General features: G+C 38.7%; 1 protein-coding gene across 6 annotated transcripts in view; it reads right to left on the bottom strand.

Annotated features, from left to right (window-relative positions):
* The window catches only part of SNX25 (sorting nexin 25), a 142,796-nt gene that overhangs the window by 79,748 nt on the left and 37,630 nt on the right, over positions 1-25,418 (bottom strand). For all 6 annotated transcript variants that reach the window (XR_013352685.1, XR_013352686.1, XM_077848721.1 and 3 more), the window contains 3 exons: positions 18,129-18,345; positions 12,380-12,552; positions 10,244-10,430 (listed from right to left, as the gene is read on the bottom strand). Coding sequence is in view for 4 of the 6 variants with exons in the window: in XM_077848721.1 (XP_077704847.1) it covers positions 10,244-10,430; positions 12,380-12,552; positions 18,129-18,345 (577 nt within the window). In the remaining 2 variants the exon portion in view is untranslated. The remainder of the gene's footprint in view (positions 1-10,243; positions 10,431-12,379; positions 12,553-18,128; positions 18,346-25,418) is intronic.

Here is a 25,418-nt window from a genome sequence, read left to right as displayed (position 1 = left end):
TCATCTACTTCTAGAAGAATTGCATTTCTGTCTAGTGCAGGGTCATCAAAAGGCAGAGCATGTGGAGCCACTAACTACTGTACTAGAGCCCCCTCATAAGGCTTATGTCGGCTTATGAGAGCCAGCTGTTAACTGTTCAGGAATTAAAACCTACCATTATTGGGGATCCCTGGGTGGCTCAGCGGTTTAGCGCCTGCCTTTGGCCCAGGGCATGATCCTGGAGTCCCGGGATCGAGTCCCATGTTGGGCTCCCTGCATGGAGCCTGCTTCCCCCTCTGCCTGTATCTCTCGTGAATAAATAAATAAAATCTTAAAAGGGATCCCTGGGTGGCGCAGCGGTTTAGCGCCTGCCTTTGGCCCAGGGCGCAATCCTGGAGACCCAGGATCGAATCCCACGTCGGGCTCCCGGTACATGGAGCCTGCTTCTCCCTCTGCCTGTGTCTCTGCCTCTCTCTCTCTCTCTGTGTGTGACTATCATAAATAAATAAAAATTTAAAAAAAATTTAAAAAAAAAAAATCTTAAAAAAAATGCTACCATTATTAAAATTATACAAACTTGCTATTAAATTGTGCTTTTTAAAGGCAAAAGTACTTAAAACCCATTATTGCCTAATAATTTTATTTCATTATTATCTATGTTCAAGGTTATTCACATCTATTGTTTATCAGCATAGTGGAGATACCAGGTATAAAATGGTAGTGTGCTACTGCAAATCTCTTCCCAACATCCCATTCAAGGATGTCATCCTGGCAGCTTAGTATGAACACCACAGAAACCAGCAAATGCTACAAGTCAGGGTTTCTTACCCCTCCCGGCAAAACCCAGTTTTTAAAAATTACCAGCACACCACTTCTACACTCTTCACTACCATTCCTTCTGTGGATCTTGTGAATCATAAAATTCTTTTCTGTTGAGTAGGGACACAGGCACCACAACTTTTGTTTGTTTTAAAGCGCACTACTCATCCACCCCACCACCTCCTCTTGATGTTTCATTCTAAGAGGCTCCATCCCCGGCCTCTCTCTAGCTCTCTTTCATCCTTTCCTCTATGCCCTAGAGAAAGAAGAGGTCTTTAATCTGACCACAGTGGAGGAGGAACTTGGCATGTGAAGCACAGCCCTTCTGTTCTCCACTTAAGAACATGTGTTCTCACAGGACACCAGGGTGGCTCAGTGGTTGAGCGTCTCTCTTTGGCTTAGGTCACAATCCCAGGGTCCTGGGATCCAGTTCCACATCAGGCTCCCTGCAGGGAGCCTGCTTTTCCCTCTACCTAGGTCTCTGTCTCTCTCTCTCTGTCTCTCATGAATAAATAAATAAAATCTAAAAAAAAAAAAAAAATGTGTTCTCTGCCTCCAAGGCCAGCCAGCACATGGACTTGGCACCTGCCAGAAATATAGGGAGAGAGGGAGAATCAGGGACAAAGCCAGGTGGGAAAGAATGTCTGATTCTGAGACTCCGTTTTATAGAGTCACTGCTTGCATATATAAACTGCATTCTCCATCATCTATCTGTAATTAGAGCAAAATATTTGGTCTTCCCTTGGCTTATTTCTTAGGCCTAACGTGGTTCAGACCTCAGGCTTAAGAGAGGAGCATTGTTATTTATTGGGCGTCTTCAAACCCCCAAATAAAATGCTGCATTGCATTCTAGTGGGCCACAACTAACTGATGAATGTTCATGATGAAATTATATCTATTTGCAATCCTAGGTCTGATGATCATAACAACAACAGTATTTGCTAACAACTAGGAACATGCAGATCCTGGGCTGGTTCTCATAGTCATTCATAAAGCAAATACATCTTACCCACAGTACCAGTGGTGCTTCAATTACAAGCGCATCATAAATTCTTTAATTTTAGAGAGATCATAAACCCCTTTATCCCAAAAATTTCGCCTTCTTAGATCAAATTTTCCATTGCTATCGATACTTATCTTTCCTCCTAAATGTAGATATTTTGTTTTCTCCAATATGTTGAACTCTAACCTCTGTGCCCTCTGCTATTTCTCAGACACCAAGAGAAGGAATTAAATTCTGAAGTCAATGTACTTTTACTTTTTATAAAACTGAAAGATCTTTTTGAATGTTTTCCATAAGCAGCCTTGCATTTTAATGCACTTTTAAACTAAATTTATATTCATTTATTCTTTTCATAAAAATTTGCCAGGCTTCTCTTTGTTTTACACTTCATGATTTCTCATCTCCCTGCCCACCCACGCTAACCTTTCCTTCGCAGTTTATACATGCTTACTGATTTCGGATATGGTGTAGCAGTTTGTCTGAAGGTATGCTCCATTTCTTTTCTCATGTTCCTCTATAACACAACCCAATTTTACTGCTCATGATTCACAATGCATCTTCAGAATCACTGTTCAAAACACCAAATATTTAAATTCTTCTACGAAGAGGCATGAGATTCCAGGAATGTTAATATTTTTAGTGTATTAATCTTCATGTGCGAATGTACTGAGCTAATTTAGAGATGAAATCCATCCCCTTAATATCTGAAGAAAAACTATTTAGCAAACTCCCTCAGTAACCCACTCCACCGTTCATTATGACCTCTTAAATTAACCTATTCATTATACCCATTCCCTACTGCTTTATCCTAGTAAAACAGAAAACACATCGATCTCAGGCCACACTGGATAAAAGGTTTCCTTCATTTCTCCAAGCTAAATAATACTTAATCTTTTTTCATTTTAAATCTTTTATTCATTATTAGAATTGACTCTCTACTATTTTTAGATTCTCCATGCCACTCTTTAAACAAGGGTCAGAAATAAACATATCCAGAACTGAAAAATCTAATAAAGATGAGACTGGCAGCAAATGAAATTACAGCAGTGACAGGCTGCCCTGATGTTCTTTATTTACGACTTGTTTCTCTGGCAGCCTATCCCTATCTCACTAACAGATGATGGTACTTCTCATAGAAGTACTGAGAACAGTACTGTTCTCTATGCAAGGATTAGTGCCTGCAAAGGCTCCCAGACAGCAGAATCTTCTCTTGACACTTGCAGGAAATCCCACATGGTTGAGCCCCTGTGTCTTTTCTGCCCACCTGGCTAGCCAGTTACCCACCTTCATATGTGGGATTTTAAGTCAGATAGACAGGGGTTCAAATCTCAGCTGTTATATATTAGCTAAGTGATCCAGGGCAAGTCACTCTACCTTCCTCAACTATACAATGAGAATAGTAATACTTAATTCACATAGTTCTTAAAATGATCAGATGGTATGAACTGGACACTTCCTTACACTTAATGAACATTATTCAACAAATGGTTCCTTAAAAACAAAGAACTTCCCCTTCTTGGGCATTTGCTTAGCATCTCTAATTTTAGCAAATGTCCAGTCCAGGAAAGTAGTATTTGTCCAATGTCTGTGTGGGAAGTAGTGCTATCTTGCCTTGCCGTAACTATAGGACATGTAGTACTGTAGCAAAAATGGCTATGTGCCCATTCTGTATCTATGTTTTTTCCCTTAGTAATATAATCCACCATTTTTAACTGAACCGAAGGCCTCCCAGAATAAGACCACCTATTATATCTGACAGAAAAAAATATAAGCAGAAATGTCATGAGTAGCTTCCAGGTATTTCTCTAAAAGACACCCAATGCATGACCCTTTGCCACATCTTTCCTTGCCTTCATTCTGCTTCCTGGGATTAGGATATGATGAATAGCATTCTAGACTACATCTTGAACCATAAGGACTCTGGAACATTCCCAGGATGGCAGAGCAGTGAGCTGGAAGGAGCCTGGATCCATGGGGATGATAGAGACCTCCTACCAGTCCTGGACTGACTCTTACAGATTTTTTTCATATAAGAAAGAAAAAAACCCTCTGCACTCTGGTAAGTAATCATTATTCTGTGGGTTTTCTACCATCTTTATCTAAATCTCATCCTAATAGAAGTATCTCCAATCTTTTCATGGGATTCAAGTAATAGTTTTTTTTTTTTTTTTTTCAAGTAATAGTTTTTAATCAGGGGCAATTCTGTCCTCCAGAGGACATCTGTGACATGTTTGGTTGTCACAACTATGGGGTTACTACTGGGTGAGGCTAGTGATGCTGCTAATATTCTACAACAAATAGGACCACCCCTACAACATAGAATAATCTGGGCCAAAATGCCATTTTTACTAAGGTTGAGAAACCTTGACTTAAAGACATCCCTCAGGAACACCAGTGATAAAATGTCTTTTATTCATTACAATAAACATGGTAAAAGAATGAGGTGTTGGGATTAATCAATATTCTTCTCAATAGTTACTATCTCTCTCAAACAGTGATAGTTTTCAAAGAATTAGGATACAAGAATTATAAGACATCTAGCCAAGACTTCAGATTCATAACAAGAATGTTCCATTTAAAAAAAGATTCTCAATTCTAGTTGCATGTATTATAATCACCTGGAGGGCTTAAAAACACACTGATGCCCAGGGTCCACTTCAGGCCAGTTATATAAAAATTCCTGGCCGGGGGGGGGTGGGGAGGGGGTAAGGCCTGGGAAACTGTATTTCTCATGGAAGAGCAAAACACGTTCATAGAGCACTTTTTACAAACACACTGAGGAATTACACAACACAGGCAACAGAGGATATTCCCAGCCACAATCGGTCTGCTCCTTTCTAGGAGGTTCCGGAAGGGCAGAGCCTTTCATTTCCCCTCTGTTTAATGTTTACTCCAACTCCCTCTTTATCTTCAAAATAAAGGAACACACAGCGCTTTCTCTAGTATGGCTGTAATTGTTGAGTTTCACCAACGGATGTGCTTTTGCTCTGACCTCTGGCTTCCCCTTCCTTGACTGTGGTCATCATCTCACCACCCAGAAGGGCAGTGGGAATCCTTTAATATCTTGTCCTTTAATATCTTGTATCAACAGGACCTTCAGATTTCTGAGGTGGATCACTGCTTCCACTGGAAGATGCTGGAAAATTCAAAATGCTATACCAGTCCAGCTGCCACATTCTCACTTTGACATCTTGGAGGCCAGAAAAGAAGAAAAAGGAAGTAGCTACAAAGCACAGTGAAATATCCAGCTGTGATTTTTTTAAAGCCTGAGTGATTCTAATAAATAGCCAAGGTCAAAAACCACTGGTTTAGTGTACTCGAAGGGAGTGCTTCTAGCTCTATAATCCTACTGTAAAAGCAGCTCATGCTGACTTGGAAAAAAAAAAAAATCAACTACAAATATGACCTTCAAGGGTTTTTTGGTTTGGTTGTTTGTTTTTAATGCATTCAAACCCAGGAGAGTTTAATGACATTTTTTCCTTTAGAAAATAAGCATCTAGCTCCCAAATACGTATGAAATAAAAGCGGATGGTTTCATCAACTGCTTAGTTTAAACAAGACACATTCCCTGCCCTAGGCAGCGTATCCCTCAAAATCTTACTAAGAGCAATTTAAAGATAGTGACCTAAAATACTAATAAAGTCAGAAAGCAGAGTACTCTAATTGTACAAGAAAAACAAAATAGTTCAGACTATGATTGAAGAAAGCAGTTCCATTAGTGTGAGGCAGCTGATAAGCTTCGTCGATGCTGGCTTTAGACAGGAGTCTGATAAAAAAGCAATTTTGCCTGTCAATAATAGTAAGTAGACCTGACCCTTAAATAGAGAGCAATTTTTCTATCAGATAAACAATAAGTAGCCCAGCAACCAGATAATTTATGCAACATCACCTTTTTGAGGGGGGAAAAAAAAAAAATCAACCTCTGCCACTGCAGAGTTGCTCCTGGCAGCCTCTCTAGTTCAATCAGTGCGAGCAGCAGAGAATAAAGGTTAGCCCTTAGGTTACCCTGAGATACAATAAATAGGACACTGCCCCTATCCCAGGATAAAAGATATACCAGTACTGTATCAACAGAACTGCCTGAAATTTTATCATACAGCAAAGCCCAAGGAATTGCCTCATAGTCATAGATCCGGGGAAGATGCCTCAGGATAATGCAATATTTACAAGAGTATTCAGAAACTAAGTCTGGATGTGCATTTCTATCATTGAGAAAAATGCCCTCCACAGTATTTTCTCCCAAGGTTCTTTGCCAAACTGTTGAGGGGACTATATATTCTTCAGGACTACCATGATCCCATAGCTGATGTTGCCTAATGCACATGATGCTTCCAGAAAGTTTACACTCCTTGTTATAAGAGAAATTTGCAGCTCTTCCAAAGGAAGTTATCACCATAATTCCCATGATTTACATGAAGAACCAAGAACTTATAAAAAAGATCAGAGAAATAGATCACTTTGGTTGCACTCAGTCATCAACTTAACTAAATCTGCAATGTATTCTTTCTATTTCTAATAGAGTGGGCACTTTAAGAGTTTAATCGTCTAATCACCAAAATACTTCCAAGTATCTTCCCCATGGACTCTATGAACTTTGTTGGAAACAAAACCCAAGAGTAAGGTGAAGAACACAAAAGATAACAGAAATATACGGAATAGGAGTATATTTGGGGGAATGCTTGGGAGGATGCCTGGGTGGTTCAGTGGTTGAGCCTTTGGCTCAGGGCATGATCCCAGGGTCCTGGGACCGAGTCCCGCATCCGACTCCCCGCAGGGAGCTGCTTCTGCCTGTATCTCTGCCTCTCATGAACAAATAAGTAAAATCTTAAAAAAATAAATAAATAAGAACTGATGGGATATAAGACACCAGGAAGGGGTCTTCCATATATACCGACACCCTGAGCCAAAGGCAGACACTCAACCACTGAGCCGCCTATGCATCCTATTCCATCACTTCTTATTGGTGGCACATATACTACACAGAGAGATGGTGGTAGGAAGAGATTAGGAATCCACAACATTTTATTTTACTCGATTTATCAAGTCACTGATAATACTACTAAAGATACTCAAAAGGCATTCTTTAAAATGCAAACAATCCAAACTGTCCATTGACTGACAAAAGAATAAACAAAATGTGGTATAATCATACAAAGCAACATTGTTCAGCCAAAAAAAAAAAAAAAGAAATGAAAAAGAAATGAAAGTATGGATATGCACCACAACGTGGATGACCCTTGAAAATATTATTCTGAATATAAGAAGCCAGACACAGAGGCCACACATTGCATGATTCCATTTATATGAAATGTCCACAACAGGCAAACCCCCAGAGACAGAAAGTAAATTAGTGGTTGCCAAGGGCTGGAGGGAGAAGTGATGGGGAGTGACTGCTAATGGTCACATGGCTTCTTTTTAACATGATGAAAATATTCTGGAATTAGAAGTAATGGTTGCAGTCTGAATATACTAAAAGCACTGAATCATACATTTTAAATTGGTGGATTTAATGGGTTATAAACCATATCTCAATGTTAAAAAAAATACTCTTTAATTCAGCATTTCTCCTGCTCCTTGAGCCTCTCTCCGTGCTCAACAGGGGGTCTGCCTCTCAGGACACCTGGCATCCTTCAGTACCATCCTATTAGTGACATTAAGAGGAAGTACTCTTAAAGATTTAAATGCTCATACCATTTTTGTTTCATCACATTCTAAAGGGAAAATATCAAATCAGAATTCCTAGTGTAATCTTTAGTCACTCAGGTAAAGGCAATCCAAAATGCTCCTACTGTGACAAAAGCAGGTTGTCCAATCATCCTGGGGCTTTTGTTTTCTAAAGGTCAAGTCTTACTGAGTTACTTCTTTACCTACTAGATGATGAGCTGCTAACATTAAGATAATTATAGAATTTCAAATAGTCCTGAGCCTTTGACTAGTACCTTTTGAAAAAGAAAACCAGGCTCACGTAGGTGGCTCAGTTGATTAAACATCTGCCTTCAGCTCAGGTCATGATCCCAGGGTCCTGGGATGGAGCCCCAAGTTGGGCTCCCTGCTCAGAGGGGAGCCCTGCTTCTCCCTCCCTCTGCCTGCAGCTCCCCCTACTTGTGTACGCTGTCAAATAAATAATAAAAGCTAAAAAAAAAAAAAAAAAAGAGAGAAAGAGAAACCATTAATTCTAATCAAGATTCATTCATCTCATACTACAGAACTGTGCTTAGAGAACCAATGGTTGAGGACTCAAAATAATGACTTCTGATGTTGAAAAAAGTCTTTTGGTACCTTTTTGTTACACCATTATCTATGTCAACATGTGGGCAGTGCTGGGGTCCTTTGTTTGGTATGCAAAACAGAATACTCATTCATAAGTCTGGAGATAGAATGAGGGACGCCTGGGTGGCTCAGTTGTTGAGCGTCTGCCTTTGGCTCAGGTCGTGATCCTTGAGTCCCGGGATCGAGTCCTGAATCGGGCTTCTTACAGGGAACCTGCTTCTCCCTCTGCCTATGTCTCTGCCTCTCTCTGTATCTCTCACGAATAAGTAAATAAAAATCTTAAAAAAAAAAAAAAAAACAGAATGAATACTGATACAGTTAAGTATCTGCCATTATTGATTGTAAATTGTTATCTTAAACTTCCTTGAAGTTACCAAATGGTCTACTTCTGACTGTATTGTGGAAACACTGCTTAAAAGGGAAAGAGTACTTAGGAATGCAGTGCCTCCACAGTTTATCAACATGAGGTACCATCTGTTCACAAACCAGGTCTTAAGAGAAAATAGTAATTCCACAGAGGGTGGTTATCACATTACTCTGGTCACACCACATGCAGTACATCTGGGATCAACAGGTATAAGAGTACCCTGGCAGAGCAATATGGGAATATAGGTTTGAACAGCATCTCTAGAACCAGTACTTGGAATGTGTGATGGCAGTTTTAAGGGGAAGAGGAGGCAACAGGGTGCTCTGTCATTGTGAGCTCTTTCATTTTCTATGGAATGATACTTTTTTTTTTTTTAAGATTTTATTTATTTATTCATGAGAGACAGAGAGAGAGAGAGAGGGGCAGAGACACAGGCAGAGTGAGAGGCAGGCTCCCTACAGGGAGCCCAATGCAGGTCTTGATCCCAGGACCCCAGGATCATGATCTGAGCCAAAGGCAGATGTTCAACCACTGAGCCACCCAGGTGTCTCTGGCATAACACTTTAAACTCCTTTTAAATTTCAAAGGAAGTAATGACGAGGATGACCTTTGAGTGGCTATAACTTGTACACCTCACATAACAAATCTGGGACATGGGTCCTTAGGTTATCTAATCAGCTCAAGTGTCACAATTATCAAAAACAAATTTTTAGATTCAGACAAAAATGATTACAAATCTATAATAAATGAGTATGCACTGGAAAGAGAAGCACAAATAAATCTCCAGAGATTATATCCCTTAAGAATTAAATTATCTGTAAACACAATCATACAATTGAAGCCATCATTATACATTTACAGGACCTAAATTAATACACAACATAGTTTACAAGAACATGGTACCCTCTAGAATGTATAACTCTTATATATTCAGATTAAAAAGCTAGTGCAGCACAACTCACCTTAATGTTCACTCTAGTTCAGAGGTTTAGACAAATCTAAAATCTTCAAAGAATTCAAAGACCCTTTAAGCTAACATTTTATTTTCCATCTACAATTTACCAAAATTACTTATCAGAAGTAAAACTGACATATCAGAGTTGCCTCTCTTCCCCATGTATTATTGCTTGGGGATACTAAAACAGAAGAAGAACTACAGAAACAGAAGCCTAAAAAAAAATAATTAAAAAATATAATAAATTAAAATTAAAATAAAAAAAACAGAAGCCTAGAAAATCCAGAAATTATACATTGCTATAAAATCATTCTGTATATGCATATACTATGGAAATAAAAAATAAATCTACAAAAACACACAGTCACCCCTAAGACATTTCAAGAACAATAATGAAGATTGATGTCCCCTATCAAAGAGACTCCTGGGATGTATTTTCTCAAAATAATTAGTCAAGAACCCATGATTCCCAAACCTGGGCCTGCATTTTCTAAGAAAAATGAAAACTGATGCAATGTTCTGTTACATAATTTTAAAAACACATCATTTCCTTTTCATGTTTTTTTAAGGTAAGCATCTGAGTGGCTAAGCAGTTACTCGTTTAAGTAAACAGCTTTCAATCTATTATAACCTAATTACTTGAAAAACATGGTACTTTGGAGAAAAAAAAAAAAAAGAACTAATCCCCCTGCTAAAGGAGAAGCTGGATAAATTTAGTAGTCACTGAATAGTAAGATTTATGGACTTCCTTTATTTCTGCCTCCCTGACAACCACATTTTTTTTTGTACCTAACTAGGCAGAGGATGATAATTAGTAGCTACTGTCATGGTATAATTAAAGATCAAATACCTTAGTTGCTTCAAGAACTCAACATCAGAGTTGCTGTTAATAAGCTTGATGAACTCTTCATAAGAAGGAGCATACGTGTAGGCTCTCTTGTGATGTTCATTCATCTGTTCTCTGCGCTCCAACTGGGCAAGTAGCATCTGGTTAATGTAATCTGGATTACTAAGTAATTCCACTACTGGCTTCAAGACTGTGGGAAGAAAAAGAAAGTACCACTGAAAAAGGTATTGTCCTTTGAAGAAATTGTTTTTCTTCTACAGAATTAAAACCACACTTGGGATACGTTTTTAAACTACCCAAATGGGGAAAATAGAAACAACTCAAATATTCAAAAATACGTATGCATGTACAAACAACAGCTCGTGCTGGGTATGCTAGCAACTATGGCTATGATCGAGTGGTTGTTTTAACAAGTTAAGTTTAAAGGAATAATGAAAGAAAGTCATGTGGAACCCAAGTTCCTAACAAAGATACCAAAATTAAGCACACTGATTTTTTTCTTTTATTTCTTTCATAAGGCTCAATACCTTTGGTCTGCCAAAAGATGAAAGTGAACGTTCTCCCAACTGGTGAAAGCAGATCTCAGGGGAGAAATTATTAAAGTCAACGATACTACTACAAATTCATCCTACTAACTTTTGCGTTAAATAATTCTCTTTTCAACATCTGCACCCCAATGTTCATAGCAGCAATGTCCACAATAGCCAAACTGTGGAAGGAGCCTCGGTGTCCATCGAAAGATGAATGGATAAAGAAGATGTGGTCTATGTATACAATGGAATATTCCTCAGCCATTAGAAACGACAAATACCCACCATTTGCTTCAACGTGGATGGAACTGGAGGGTATTATGCTGAGTGAAGTAAGTCAATTGGAGAGGGACAAACATTATATGGTCTCATTCATTTGGGGAATATAAAAAATAGTGAAAGGGAATAAAGGGAAAGGAGAGAAAGTAAGAGACAGAACATGAGAGACTCCTAACTCTGGGAAACGAACAAGGGGTGGTGGAAATGGAGGTGGCCAGGGGGACGGGGTGACTGGGTGATGGGCACTGAGGGGGGCACCTGACGGGATGAGCACTGGGTGTTATGCTATATGTTGGCAAATCGAACTCCAAAAAAAAATATACAAAAAAACACAAATCTTCATTAAAATAAAGTTGCCAAAAAAAAAATCCCCTTTTCAGGGGTGCCTGAGTAGCTCAGTCAGTTAAGTACTGGACTCGATTTTGGCTCAGGTCATGATCTCAGGATCCTGGGATAGAGTCCAGCATCCAGTCAGCTTGAGGATTCTCTCCTTTTCCCTCTGTTCCTCCCCGCTCCACCACCACTAGCACACTATATGCTCATACACTCTAAAATAAATAAATAATGGCTCAGTTGTTTAGGTGTCCCAACTCTTCATCTCAGCTCAGGTGTTGATCTCAGGGTAGTCAAGTCCAAAAATAAATTTAAAAATTCCCTTTTCTCTGTGTTTGGTATCTGCTAATGACCAAAGATAACAAATGAGAGTCAATCAATGCATATCAAATATAATGTTATTTGAGATTCTGAGGTAAGAGAAATTTTTCTTAGGTCATATTTTCTTCCAATTTTCTTATTCTGGCCAACCTTCCTCCTCACTATACTTCCTCTAGTAATTATATTGCAGTACTGTTCCTTTTTATTTATTACAGGTTCACAAAATTATGTATAGGCATTATCAACGAATCCTCTTTTTTTAAATTTTTTTTTGAATCCTCTATCTTAAAAGTATCTTAGGTAAATGCACACTGGAGTTTGAGTACAGATATTCTTTCATTGATGTATATGTTATTGACCTGGATAATTCAAAAGCTATCCTAAATGGATGTTTACCTGTGAAGAACATAAGGATGGATTATCCTGTGTCAAAATAACAGAATGGATCATGCATTTGGCAACATGTTACATAAAAAACTTGTTTATCATGGGTGGCCAAATAATGCCATCTCTGAGTGACACTTCAAGTTTGAAAATCTGAAAGTATCTTAGCTCCCACATGTCCCACAATATGCAAGGTCGGCATAGGTGTGTATCAAGTGTTATCACATTAGTATGTATACATTTATTTGTATAATCATCACATTAGTAATATGAATCATTTATAAAAGTCTACCTTTTGTTGTGAGAATTTCTGCAAGCATTATACGTAAGCTGAGAGACTGGACATCCTTTGAGGGAAGGAGACAAAACACCAGAACCCGAGAACACATTTGTAGGAATCTCACTTCATCATATGAGTTCCTCAAGCATGCATGTAACACAAAAGGCCTTGGTTGTTCTTCATGTCTAAAAGAAATTAATGAAGAGAAGGAAGAGTAAGGAAAGAAATTTCTAGAAACAATTTGGTTACGTATCATTAATTATAAAATATCTCAAATGGACAATACATCAATTTTAATAACTGTGTCCACTCCTCAAAAACATCAACAGCCAATCATTTTCTCAATCACAGACTAATTTAGAAAAATGCTTATGTGTGCCCTTTCAGGATGTCAAACCTTAAGTAGCATCAACAATTACACAGAACTCCCAAATCACAGCAACAATACAGCAAAGTATTGGGTGTTTTTTTTAACTGGATTATTTTTAAGTCTCCCAGATGTCTTCTTAAATATGATCTATAACTTCATTAAAAAAAAAAAAAAGTCAAAGAAAGCATAACCAGAGTCACTAGTCAGCTTTCCTGACTAGGTACTTATGGGATAAAAATTCTATGGGTTTTCTACTGAGGAGAGGGTCCACGACTTGATGCTACATAAATTGGTGGCAAGTTGCCTTCTGGGAGGTTCCCAAGTACCATGTTCACAGGCTTCCCTATAAGCACTGACCCTATCCTTATCCCACGGCCATTAATTTGGAGGATCTGAGTGAAGAGGAGTAGAAAGTAGAACTTTCTATACCCCCTTTGCCCACAGTACCTTGATAGTAGCAGCTCAAGAAAGACTGGGAGATAGTTTTTTTTTAATATCTTCCAGATAAGAAGCAAAATTTATGAACCTCTTATAGTAATTAGTGGCCAATACTGGGGGTAAAGAGGACACTACACAGAGTGAGAGGAATCATACTAGGGACTACATAGGAATGAAACAAAGGCATACTGGTGCCTCTTAGAACTAGCACCTCTGAAGTGTTTCTTGCAATTTATTTTTGGACTAGAGAATGAAGATTAGTTTCCAGGGTAGGTAACTCTAAAAAAGAGGGATTTTTTCTTTGTCTTCTACGACAAGCAAGAAAGGTTCAATACTAATGTGCAAAGCCAACAAAATAAACAGATTTTAAGAATAAGCCTTTACATATATACTGCTATATGCTGACATTTTAAAATGGCATCTTTTTTCAGAGGCACCTGGCTGGCTCATTTAGAACACGGGACTTTTGATTTTGAGGGTATAAGTTCAAGCCACTGGTGGTAGAGTTTACTTAAAAAAATAATAAACAGATAAACTTAAAATGGCATCTTCAATTATTTTAGATTCTTTGCTGCCAGCTTGAGATGATCTTTTAATATTTAAGATCTAGATGCTACTTTTGTCACATCAAGCGCTTTTAAGGATAAAAGCTTTACTTTAGAATATGTATTTGGTTAACAATTATTGGTGTAAGTTGGCTCCAAAATAACAGGAAGCTTTTTTCTATACTATCAAAATCCCTCTCATTGTATACACAATCCCTTCTCTGTTCCAATGGAAGGCAGATAATAGAAGGAGCTTGGGAGTTAGACTCCTACAAGTTCATCTCCCTCTTAGAACTGAGTTAGGGGAAATTTTTCTGAGTGAGCATAAAAAGCCAGATAGCTGGCCAAACAAGATCGATCTAAAGAAAAAAGAGAGGCCAAGGCTTCCCTGGAATCCCTCTGCTCACTCCAAGCAGACATTCCTAGGATGCCCTCTAGTTAGTGGGCATCAAGTATTACTTCAGAACCCAAGAAAAGATCTCGAGGCATATGGCTGCTTCTGGGTCAGGAGATGTCCATGTGCCTATCTCTAGGTAGCATCCTCCTTCTGCCAGTGTGGATGGGTCATTTGTTTACTGCAATTCCTACTATTTGCATCTGGGTCCTCATTCCTTAATGAGCGAAAGGACATTCACCTCTTGTAAATTTCACATGTACAACATGACTTTAATCTTCCCACCGACACCGAGAAGCAGATATCATCATTGGCATTTCATGCATGAAAACACTGAAGATCTGAGTGGTTATGCAGAGTCCAAAGTCGGAGGTAATAAACAGTAGAAATAACTCCCATGGTCTACCTGACTCTCAAAGTCCAGACTTTCTACACTGCTCCAAATCAAAGACTGCAAAGATGAGGGGGGGAGGATTCAGAGATAAAGGTGGACTACATGAATAAAAACATTATTTTTCCCTTTAAACAGCATGCCTGAGCTTGACTAGTAAATCAAACACAAAGAGATTTTAAGAAGATGACTATGAAATTAAAGATGCTACTGATTAAACAGTATAAAAAGAATCAGTTTTAGATTTTCCTGAGACATGCTAGAACAAGACAGATGGGACAAAGGAACAGGAAGCAGAAGCAAGACTTAAATATGATCTGGAGTGTTTAAAGCAGCAACAGAATGTCGGCCTGGGGATAAACACGAGCTGACTGGAAAGCTGCCTCACACAATTGCCTAACAGTCAACCAGTGTATGTGTTGCTTTTATTAATGCAATTTATTATTCTCTTGTCTGACAGTAGCCAATTCAATTGGGTGCTTCCCAGGCTGCCAGAGTCATTTTGCAGCCAATAGATATCTGCACACCAATGGAGATTTCTAGGACACGGGCTCTCTGTTTACCTGGGGCAGGCAAGGGCAGAGGCAGCCACCAAACCTAGACACATTGTCTGCCAGTCTCATTGTGTGATTTGTAGAAGATAATGCATAATCAGATATTAGTTCTCTAGGGTTCACTTCTAGGGCATAATCATCTCTATGCAAAATACCAGTGACCTACTGGCACTTTGTCAAATATCTATAATCCCAGAGTACAGTGGTAGATTTTTTTCTTTAATAAGAATCATCAACTAGAGCTCCTGGGCATAGCCCAGATATCAGCAAAATAAATCTACCGTTGGTATAAGAAAACTAGAAGCCCAGAGAGAAGACGTTTCTAAAATGGAATCAATTCTCTGTTTCTATTATTGTGATGCTTCACCCATAATATCTTTATATTAGTCACAAAAGCAGTAATTTCAGAAGCTGGTAAATGTCTCCATGAAAAATATGTGCTCAGGTTCAAATTAGATAATCATAAAAATACTAAATTTCTCTAACCACTTGCTTTTCTCCCAAACCTAAATCCATCAGTCTTCTCACTGGAATAAAACATGGATTTTAAAAATACTGTCCTTTATTGAACCATGGTTTAAACATTTTAAAATGAGCTTCCACTGAGTTTAAACAAGTCTTGGACAGTATCTGGCAGGCAGAAGTAAGGTGCACTTTAGACAACAGATATCACAGCAAACCAGAAGGAGCTCCCAGGAGTTGCTGAACACTTGAAAGGAGCAGTTGGAGCTCTTGAGAGACCAGGGGTATCACCCTAGAGTCCTCATCCTTTCACTTTCCTTATTAGTTCACATATTCCCTTCCTGAAAGTTACTTTCTCTACCAACAGCATTCTTCAAAGGGAGGCCCAGGGACCCCTATGTAATACAAAATGATACTGGTCTTTTTCACACCTGTTCTCACAAGCACAGTGGAGTTTCCAGAGGCTACCTGATGTGTGCTGACACCATCACTCTACTGGCTAATGGGAAATGTAATGTGTATTCGTGCACTTTAAAAAATCTCTTAGTTTTAATAGCTTACATGGTAAATATCCATAGTATAAAAAGAAATGGGGTGGTATGTTTTTTTTTAATACAACTCCTGCCCTCTCCCCAAAATCTGTTCACTCTAGTGTTTCTTTTTTAATTATTATTTATTTATGATAGTCACACAGAGAGAGAGAGAGGCAGAGACATAGGCAGTCTCCATGCACCGGGAGCCTGACGTGGGATTCGATCCCGGGTCTCCAGGATCACGCCCTGGGCCAAAGGCAGGCGCTAAACCACTGCGCCACCCAGGGATCCCCGGGTGGTATGTTTAATAACTGGCTCCCCAAGGGAAAAACAGCTCTGATTTATAGTATTTGGCCATTGCACACTGTAAATACTCCCACCATGGCCAATTACAAGCTAGCAAAGTGATACCACTGATTCAAAGTAGGGAAGATATGTGCACAGCCAGCTCACGAGCCAGTACAAGCTCCAGCACCCCACAAGATGGAACCCACATAAACAAAGTGCTTTTGGGGGTGCCTGGCTGTGTCATTCAGAAAAATATCCATCTCTTGATCTCAGGCTTATGAGTTTGAGCCCTATATTGGGCGTAGAGATTACTTCAAAATATAATCTTTAAAAGTGCTTTTAAAAAAAAAAAGTGCTTTTAGGTTTTCAATAACTTTTAAGAGTATAGAGGGATCCCTGAAACCAAAATAAATCTGAAAACCACTACTCCACAGTAATTTTTTTCAAATCATGGGTGCTGACCCACAAGGAATAAAATAAAATTTTATTTGTCTCAAACACAATTAAAAAAAAGTTAACATAAAAATATCAGTTATCACAGGTAATAAGGTATTATTTTATGAATTGGGTCACAATATAAAATGTATTTCTTATTATGGGTCACAGTTTTTAAAAATTGCAAAATACTGGGGGGAGCAAGCTGGAAAACATCAGCCACATGATGGCTCTGTAAATTTTGATCTCATAAGACTGTGCTACACAGACTCTGGGAGAGAGAACGACTCATGGCAAGAGGCAATACTGGGAGAACTGGGAAATGCTACTGCACAATGCCATTTAGCAAGTAGCCCCCACTGAGCAATAATAGCACAGTGCAGAACAGGGAATGCTCAATGATAAACTCCCACGGCAGGGCTTCTTAGAAGAAAAGGAGAGTTACCACCTGCCCAAAGGATGCCAATGCATTTTTGTCCTCATTTGTATTTTTCTGATACCCCCTCTCTTCTGAGAGGTAGAAGAGCATTAGTGAGAATAGGCTACGTTAACCATAAGGAGCCCCCTTCCTACTGAGTCCATCTCCAAGCAGACAGAAGGCCACTCCTTTCTTTCAGTAAGACAACTCCTATGTGCAAAGGTTAGAAGTGCTGTAATTCGGCATTCTCACATTCACTCAGAGGAGGACATACAATTAAGATCCCAAACAGCAAACCTCTGAAAGTAAGGATTTGTTATAAGCACAGCTATGGCAGTCACCGCATAGGCACACATCTTGTCAACGGAACAGTACAAGGAGCTAACAAGCCTAAATATTCACAATTTTCACATTGAAACATTCCTAATTACAGCCCACAAACTCCAATATTGAGTTTCTTCTAAAAGTCAATTTTCAGGATATTGTGTTGTAACAGAGCTCCCAACACGAGACTCACGAAAAGAAACGTGAATTCTAAACCTTTCTAAAAGCTGTAAGTTCACAGACACTCTTCACACTACAAAACAAAACCTCATGTTTAAATTTTCTACTTCTAGGTACTCATGATTCTACAAATAAGTTCATAATAGTGCTGACTCAGTAAAGTTCATTTCATTGTTTAAGTTTTTCCACATAATTAAAGAAGTCGATAAAGGGGTTTTCTATTAAAGGTATTTAAAAAAAAAAAAACTACTCTACCAGAACACTATAATTGTTCCCCCCCACCCAATATATCTACATTTCAAGCCAACTGCCAGCAAGAGGCAGACAATTCTAGAGTTTTATCTTGACTTTGACCTCTTTCTATAGAAGAAAAATATTTTAATGTAGGGGAAAAGAAAAGGGGGAGGTTGTTTGTGTTAGGGCAGTTACCTGGCATTCGCAGCTTTCAGGTCACAGAAATGAGTGAGTAAAGTTCTTACAACATCATTGCAGACGACTTTAACTATATCCACATGGCTCAGTCTGTGACGCAGCTGTCTGGCAATTTCCCAAAAGTCTTCCAAGAGCAGATGGTAAAGCTGTCCCTCATCTCTGCTGAGATTTCCATACCAGGACAGAACATAATCTCTGTAACTGTAGTCAAACACTACCAGGAATAAACAAAGCAATGAGTAAAACTTAGATGGAACAAGCATACATCAAGACTGCATTTCTACTGGAAGCGGATGACCTATTTAATATTCACTGTTTAAAGTATAAAGAAAGTAGGTAATAAAACAAGACATGGTATTTCTTAAAATATCTCAAAATAAAAGATTCACATCCAACTAAAATTCTGGGAATGTGAGGACCATATGTCCTAAATTTTTGTGGACAGCCCAATTTTTAAATATTCTATCCTGGGGTCAGACTATCTAAAATTTCTCAAAAAAAGCATCTTACACAGTGGCTACACACTTATGGAGTCTGCCAATCATTAATTTATTGCCTCTCACCCCCAAATTCACCCCTTTTTGCCCTGCTTTATGATACTGGAGATGGACCTGTTAGCATTTCTTTGCCAACTCATATCATGTTAGGGTCTGTCGGGACAGGATGCTAGAGGGACTTCTCCTGGTTCCTGTGTGCTCTTCTCTGATTGCTTCTGCAACGTGCAGCAGACACCAGCATGTGGGGCACCAGATGGCACTCAAAGGGCAACTTCCCAGAGAATTCTGCTAGTACTCTGGGAGTAGCTTCCCGCAGCCTGTGGTATCTCCCCAGACTTCTCCACCACCACGTGGGCCATGGATGTGCCCTCTCCAGTGAGGCCTGAATCTCAGCTCTGGGTGAAGAAGGAACCCTCTCCCAGACATATCCCTCCTTACAGTGCTCTGCCTTGGCCCCAGGAGTCTCCTCTGCTCCTACTGTCTGCTTTTCCTATATTTTTTGCAGTTCTCTTTATTCCTCAGTAGTTAAGTCCCTTTAAAGGTTAAGAATTCTTTATATTAAACTTTCTTGTTCAAGTACGAGGTGATTTGTGTCTCTTAAAAAGACCCCAATCGGGATCCCTGGGTGGCGCAGCGGTTTAGCGCCTGCCTTTGGCCCAGGGCGTGATCCTGGAGACCCGGGATCGAATCCCATGTCAGGCTCCCGGTGCATGGAGCCTGCTTCTCCCTCTGCCTGTGTCTCTGCCTCTCTCTCTCTCTCTCTCTCTCTCTCTCTCTCTCTGTGACTATCATTAAAAAAAAAAAAAAAAAAAAGACCCCAATCAATGTGGGAAGAATCCCATTAAGTTAGATATCATACCAGGTGCATTATCTGTGGCTGACAACCTTCTTTGGAAGATTTCTAGTATTTCTTAATTCTAGATCAATTTTATGTCCTGGAAATAAAAAACCCTTAGCTCTAGGCCAGTGCTATCCAACAGAAATATGAGAGCCACATATGTGATTTTAAGCGTCTAGTAGCCACCTTACGATAGGAAAAAGGAGGTTAAATTTTAATAATCTATTTCAACTAATATATCCAGAATATTATTATTTCAAAACATAATCAATACTATCAATTACTGAAATTCTTTTTCCATGCTAAGTCTTCACAATCTGGTATGTATTTTACACTTTCAGCACATCTTAATTTGGACTAGACACATTTCTCAATCGCTACTTATACATAGTAGTGACCAAGTTGCTCAGGGCAGTTCAAACCATATAGAAAATAAACACTGAAAAATGAAAATGTTACTGGACTTAAGTGGTGATTCCCCACCAGGGGAAAACAAAACACTCATCTCCCCATCACTGTGTTTCAGCACAAGGATATCTATACTATTTTTTAATCACTGCTTATTTCTCAAGGTTTTTTCTTTCCTTCTTCAAAAACCACTTGATTTGGCTTAATTTTGATATAATGATATATCATCTCAGATCATAGTTTATCCTCTTGCTTTGCCTTGTCCCCAGGAATCCTGTGGAACAAAATTAACTTGGGATCCTGAATTACTGCACACCTGGTCCATAAATGTCTAACCCATAATTCTCAAATAATTCTGCAGTCTAGGATTTGGTGCTCATTTTATTCACCTTGACTGCTACACATCAATTTTAAATGGGTTTGGTGGGGGGAGTTGGGGAGGTGGTGGAGGGAGATCATATTTGTTAGAAAATTGAATAGCAAATGGAACCTCCAGCTCAGGGTTAGTATTCATCCTATGTGAGGATTCCATACATGCACAAAAGCCCACAAGTCAAAGATAGCACCATTCTTGTTCTGATATTCTGCGATGTTTTTTTTTTCCTCAGAATATCAAGTGTGAAAGTGTATCCAATGTTTTTCCACATTTCTATAATTTCTGCACTGCAGCTTTATAATAATTCAAAAAACGGCATCTTAAATCCCATAGATCAAAAACAGAGTATCAAGAATTTTGTTCACAGACACATATGTGCAAAGGTTTAGCTAAATCTTCAGAGTGATTCCACTCCATAGTGGGATAAGACACTTAAGACAGCTAAGCCTTATAGTAGAGAACCATTACCTGCCAAAGACTAAGGGGCAGGCATTGAAAAGGCAAAAAAAAAAAAAAAAAAAAAAAAAAGATACTACCTCAATCTTTCATTTTTCATTAAAGCAGCATTTAATTCTAATATGTAAGGCTTCCATATGTAATGCAGAATAGAATAGAATCCACTAGACACACACCAAAAAAAAAAAAAAAAAAAAAAAAGGCAAAACAAAAGCAAAACCAGCAAGTAAATCATCTCCTAAACCTTTTGGCTATCTTCTGCTCATTTCCAGATATTAATTTGTTTTTTTGGGTTTTTTTTTTAACTTGCAAGTCTTTTTTTCTTTTTTGAAGATTTTATTTATTTATGCATGAGAGACATAAAGAGAGAGAGGCAGAGACACAGGCAGAGGGAGAAGAAGCAGGCTCCATGCAGGGAGCCTGATGTGGGACTCGATCCCGTGTCTCCAGGATCACACTCTGGGCTGAAGGTGGCACTAAACCACTGAGCCACTGAGGCTGCCCCAGATATTAATTTGAACAAATAAATGGTTGTTATATTCTCTAGATTTTACAAAAAGTAGCCACATCTCATTCCTAATTGGACTATTCCATTTAGGAGAAAGCAGAAGTGGTTTCTGACCTGGATGTTTAAGAAATTAGGACAAAAACAGGAATATGCTAATTCCATAATCTCACTTGTTGGCAACAAATAGACCATGGTTCTTACACAGTAATTGAGTTATATTCTCAATTCTCACCCTTACAACAGAGCACAAATAGAGGCTCCAAGAAGTGAAATAACTTGCTCAAAGTCAAATAGGTATATCTGCCAGCCAAAGGCTCTTCCGACTCAGCACACAGTAGTCCTGCACGGAGGTTGAACTAATCAAGTCACATGAATGAAAGACATGAGAAATCTGAAAAACCGTCTTTGTCCATTACACATCCAGCTTGTTTAAAACATATTTAAATGATAAAAAATATATGCACCTAGGTGGCTCAGCAGTTGAGCTTCTGCCTTCAGCTCAGGTCATGATCCTGGGGTCCCAGGATCAAGTCCCACATCAGACTCCCCACAGGGAGCCTGCTTCTCTCTCTGCCTATAAATCTGTCTCTCTCTTCTGTGTCTCTCATGAATAGATAAATAAAATCTTAAAAAAAAAAAAGAAAAAATATATGCAAATGGTTGTACTTTAAAAAATTACCCTAGAAGGCAATAATAGGACCAATGGGTAGAAATCATAAGAAATTGTTTTTTTCTGGGATCCCTGGGTGGCACAGTGGTTTAGCGCCTGCCTTTGGCCCAGGGCGCGATCCTGGAGACCCGGGATCGAATCCCATGTCGGGCTCCCGGTGCATGGAGCCTGCTTCTCCCTCTGCCTATGTCTCTGCCTCTGCCTCTCTCCCTCTCCCTCTCTCTCTCTCTCTCTGTGTGTGTGTGACTATCATAAATAAATAAAAATTAAAAAAAAAAAGAAAAATTGTTTTTTCTGTTTAACATTAGGAGGAACTGAATAAAAACATTAAAGCTGTTCAAGATTCACAGTAGATAGTGAATATTCCATCATAAGAAACTTTTAACAAGCTGAATATCCTATGGACAAGGATGACATAGAAAAAATTACTTCCTGAGATAGGGGCTGAATCATAACTTCCACAGACCCTTGTCTGCAAGGCTTTTATATCCTTCTTCTGGTAAGAGCCACCCTTACAACAGAGCACTGCTGATCATTCATTTGCAATTCTTTCTCCCTTACTCTTTTATTAAGCAAAGTTTTCATACCACAGAATTTTTAACTAGTAGCAAATAAATCTACAACCCAAAACCTTTGGGAAGTAGAAGCATTTTTCCTTTTGTTAAAATTTAGTTTCAAATTATGGAGGGAAATCAAAATGAATTATAAGAGACTTAATATCTTTAAAATCTTCTTAGCATGCTAAAGGATTTATGTAAGGGCATATTCATCTACATAATTTCCCATTACATTTGTTAACCACACTGCATATGCTAATTAAGACAGCTCTAAAATACTCCTCTGATACTATATTTTAGTTAGGAATTGATAAAAATGAATACTGGTAAGTCTCAACTCAGTAACAGAAAATACACCTGGGACTAACAAATCTGTCAATAGCTTATCAGTACACCTTTAAGTATTATTAAAATGTAACAAATATATAAAGTATGAAACAGGGCCACATGGCTGGCCCAGTCCATAAAGCATGTGACTCTTGATCTCCAGTCATGAGTTTGAGACCCATGTTGGGGGGTGAGGGGGAAGAAAAGTATGAAACAAAGCCTTGATTCTAAGTATATATTATGTGGCTACATGTACTCATTTATATACAAGTACACATATGAACAAAATATTTAAAATATACCCAATGGGTCAACTTGAAGAGACACAGAAATTCATGATAAAATTATCTTATGATCTCTTCTAAGAAACAAGCATAAATAATAAAACAAACCACAATGAGAAATGAAAGAACATTTATCCTCACTGGCAAGCAAAGACTTTCTTCTAAACACATTACAGCAGCCAACTAAAATTCAAGTGCTATTATCACATCTATTTTCTAGACTGCTCTCAAAACAAGCAGGTAAAAAGGAATCACTGAAGATTACAGAGAACGGAACATGTTTAGAACTTTAATTCTAGATTAATGCAAAAAGAGGATTTAGGGTCACAAAGGAGGGAAGAACTGTAAGTGAGAAGACCAGTTAAAAAGGCTACCATGAGGGCAGCCCGGGTGGTTCAGTGGTTTACCGCCTTCGGCCCAGGGCATGATCCTGGAGACCCGGGATCAAGGTCCATCTTGGGATCCCTACGTGGAGCCACCTTCTCCTTCTGCCTGTGTCTCTGCCTCTCTCTCTGTCTTTGTGTCTCTCATGAATAAATAAATAAAATCCTAAAAAAAAAAAAAAAAAGGGCTACTATGTTAGTCTAGATAATGTGATATTAGGTAATCCCTACCTATAAATTTTCAGAACAAAGAAGGACTCAAACTAAGGAAATAGTGTGAGAGAGAGTTCCATGAGAGCTATTTTTCTACCTCCACCTTTACCCCAGAGCTATTTAAGATAGTCTCTTCCCTGCTCAAGAGATAAGGCCCTTTGGGTCATAAACATCCATGACCTGAGCCCCTTGGAACAAAGAAAAGAGTATTCATTCAACCAGAAGTTGGCCTAATGGTAGTAAGGATAACAATAATTCCATCATTCATATAGATGGCACTCTACTGTTTGCAAAATACAATTAGTAATTACTATCTGCGTGTGGAAGGAAAGCCAACTTCTGGGGAAATTGGGGTTATTAGTGTATGTCACTGATTGATGTGTTCATTTATTCAATAAAAAATGTATACGCAGGGATCCCTGGGTGGCGCAGCGGTTTGGCGCCTGCCTTTGGCCCAGGGCGCGATCCTGGAGACCCGGGATCGAATCCCACGTCGGGCTCCCGGTGCATGGAGCCTGCTTCTCCCTCTGCCTGTGTCTCTGCCTCTCTCTCTCTCTGTGACTATCATAAATAAATAAAAAAATTTAAAAAAAATTAAAAAAAAAATGTATACGCATTTCACACCACTGGGTAGAGTCATCAACTAGAAGGGTTGAGCCTAACAGAGGCTAGAGGTATAAGGGGAAGGTAGGAGAGTCACAGTCTTTCAAGAGCAGGCTCTGCTTCCTGTGCACCATCTCATTCTTACAGTCTAACATCCTCTGGAAATGGCCACAGAGGACCTAGTAAAAGAGATCACCACATCAGGTTCACCTTATCTAGGGCAAGGTCCAAAGAAACTGAAAGCTCTGTTAGACTTGGACAATGACCTTGTAATATCTTCTGTTATCATGATTGCTCAAGTTATGGCCTTTTGTATAACCTGGACACTGTTTTATAGACACATTTACCCTTGAAATTCAGAAAAAGTATTAAAAGCCAATCAAAAGTAACAGAAATATGTTCATTTGGAAATGTACATATAAAATTAATTGCACTTGTGAAGACATCCCAAAAAGTAATAGAAGTAATAGTATTTATAAGACATTTGGACAGCATTTTACAAGTCAAAGTGCAGAGGTCAGTATCCTTACTGCTTTGAAAAGTATAAGATCTTACAAAGAACTGTATTTTCAATTCAAGAATTTAAATTGAAAGTTCTCCTGAGCAAATAGCAGGTACTCATTACTAAACTATATTCTCTGGTCCACATTAGTGAGGTAATTCAGGGTAGCTTAGTAAAAAACTAGGCTATAATATCTGAGATTTAATTCTCATAAAGATTTTCTAAAGTCTTTTTTTCTATCTCCTGTCAGTCTTCTTGGGAATATAACTTGGAAAAAATTTTGAGAGCATGTAGTATAGAAAGGTGCCTGTTCTGACTTCTCAAACATGGTTCATTCATACTATATCTGAACCCCTAAAATACAGTTCCTACACTTGAAATTGGCTAACAAAGCACAGCAATAATATACTTCAATCATCTTCCCTGGGTATGCCATTTAACTTCCAGCATTTGTAACAGTAATTTTTTTTTTTTTTTTTTGGAAAATTTTTAAGTAACCTCTACATACAATGTGGGGTTTGACCTCACAATCCCAAGACTAAAAGTCACATGCTCCACCAATTGAGCCAGCCAGGCACAACGTGCAGCTTTAATAATTCTTATTACTGGGGCATCAGGGTGGCTTAGTGGTTGAGTGTTTGCCTTTGGTTCAGATCGTGACCCTG

This window comes from Canis aureus, chromosome 15, assembly GCF_053574225.1.
Source record: "Canis aureus isolate CA01 chromosome 15, VMU_Caureus_v.1.0, whole genome shotgun sequence".
Classification (NCBI taxonomy): Eukaryota; Metazoa; Chordata; class Mammalia; order Carnivora; family Canidae; genus Canis; species Canis aureus.
The sequence above is the reverse complement of the archived record's forward strand: the minus strand, read 5'-3'. Positions and strand labels throughout refer to the sequence as shown.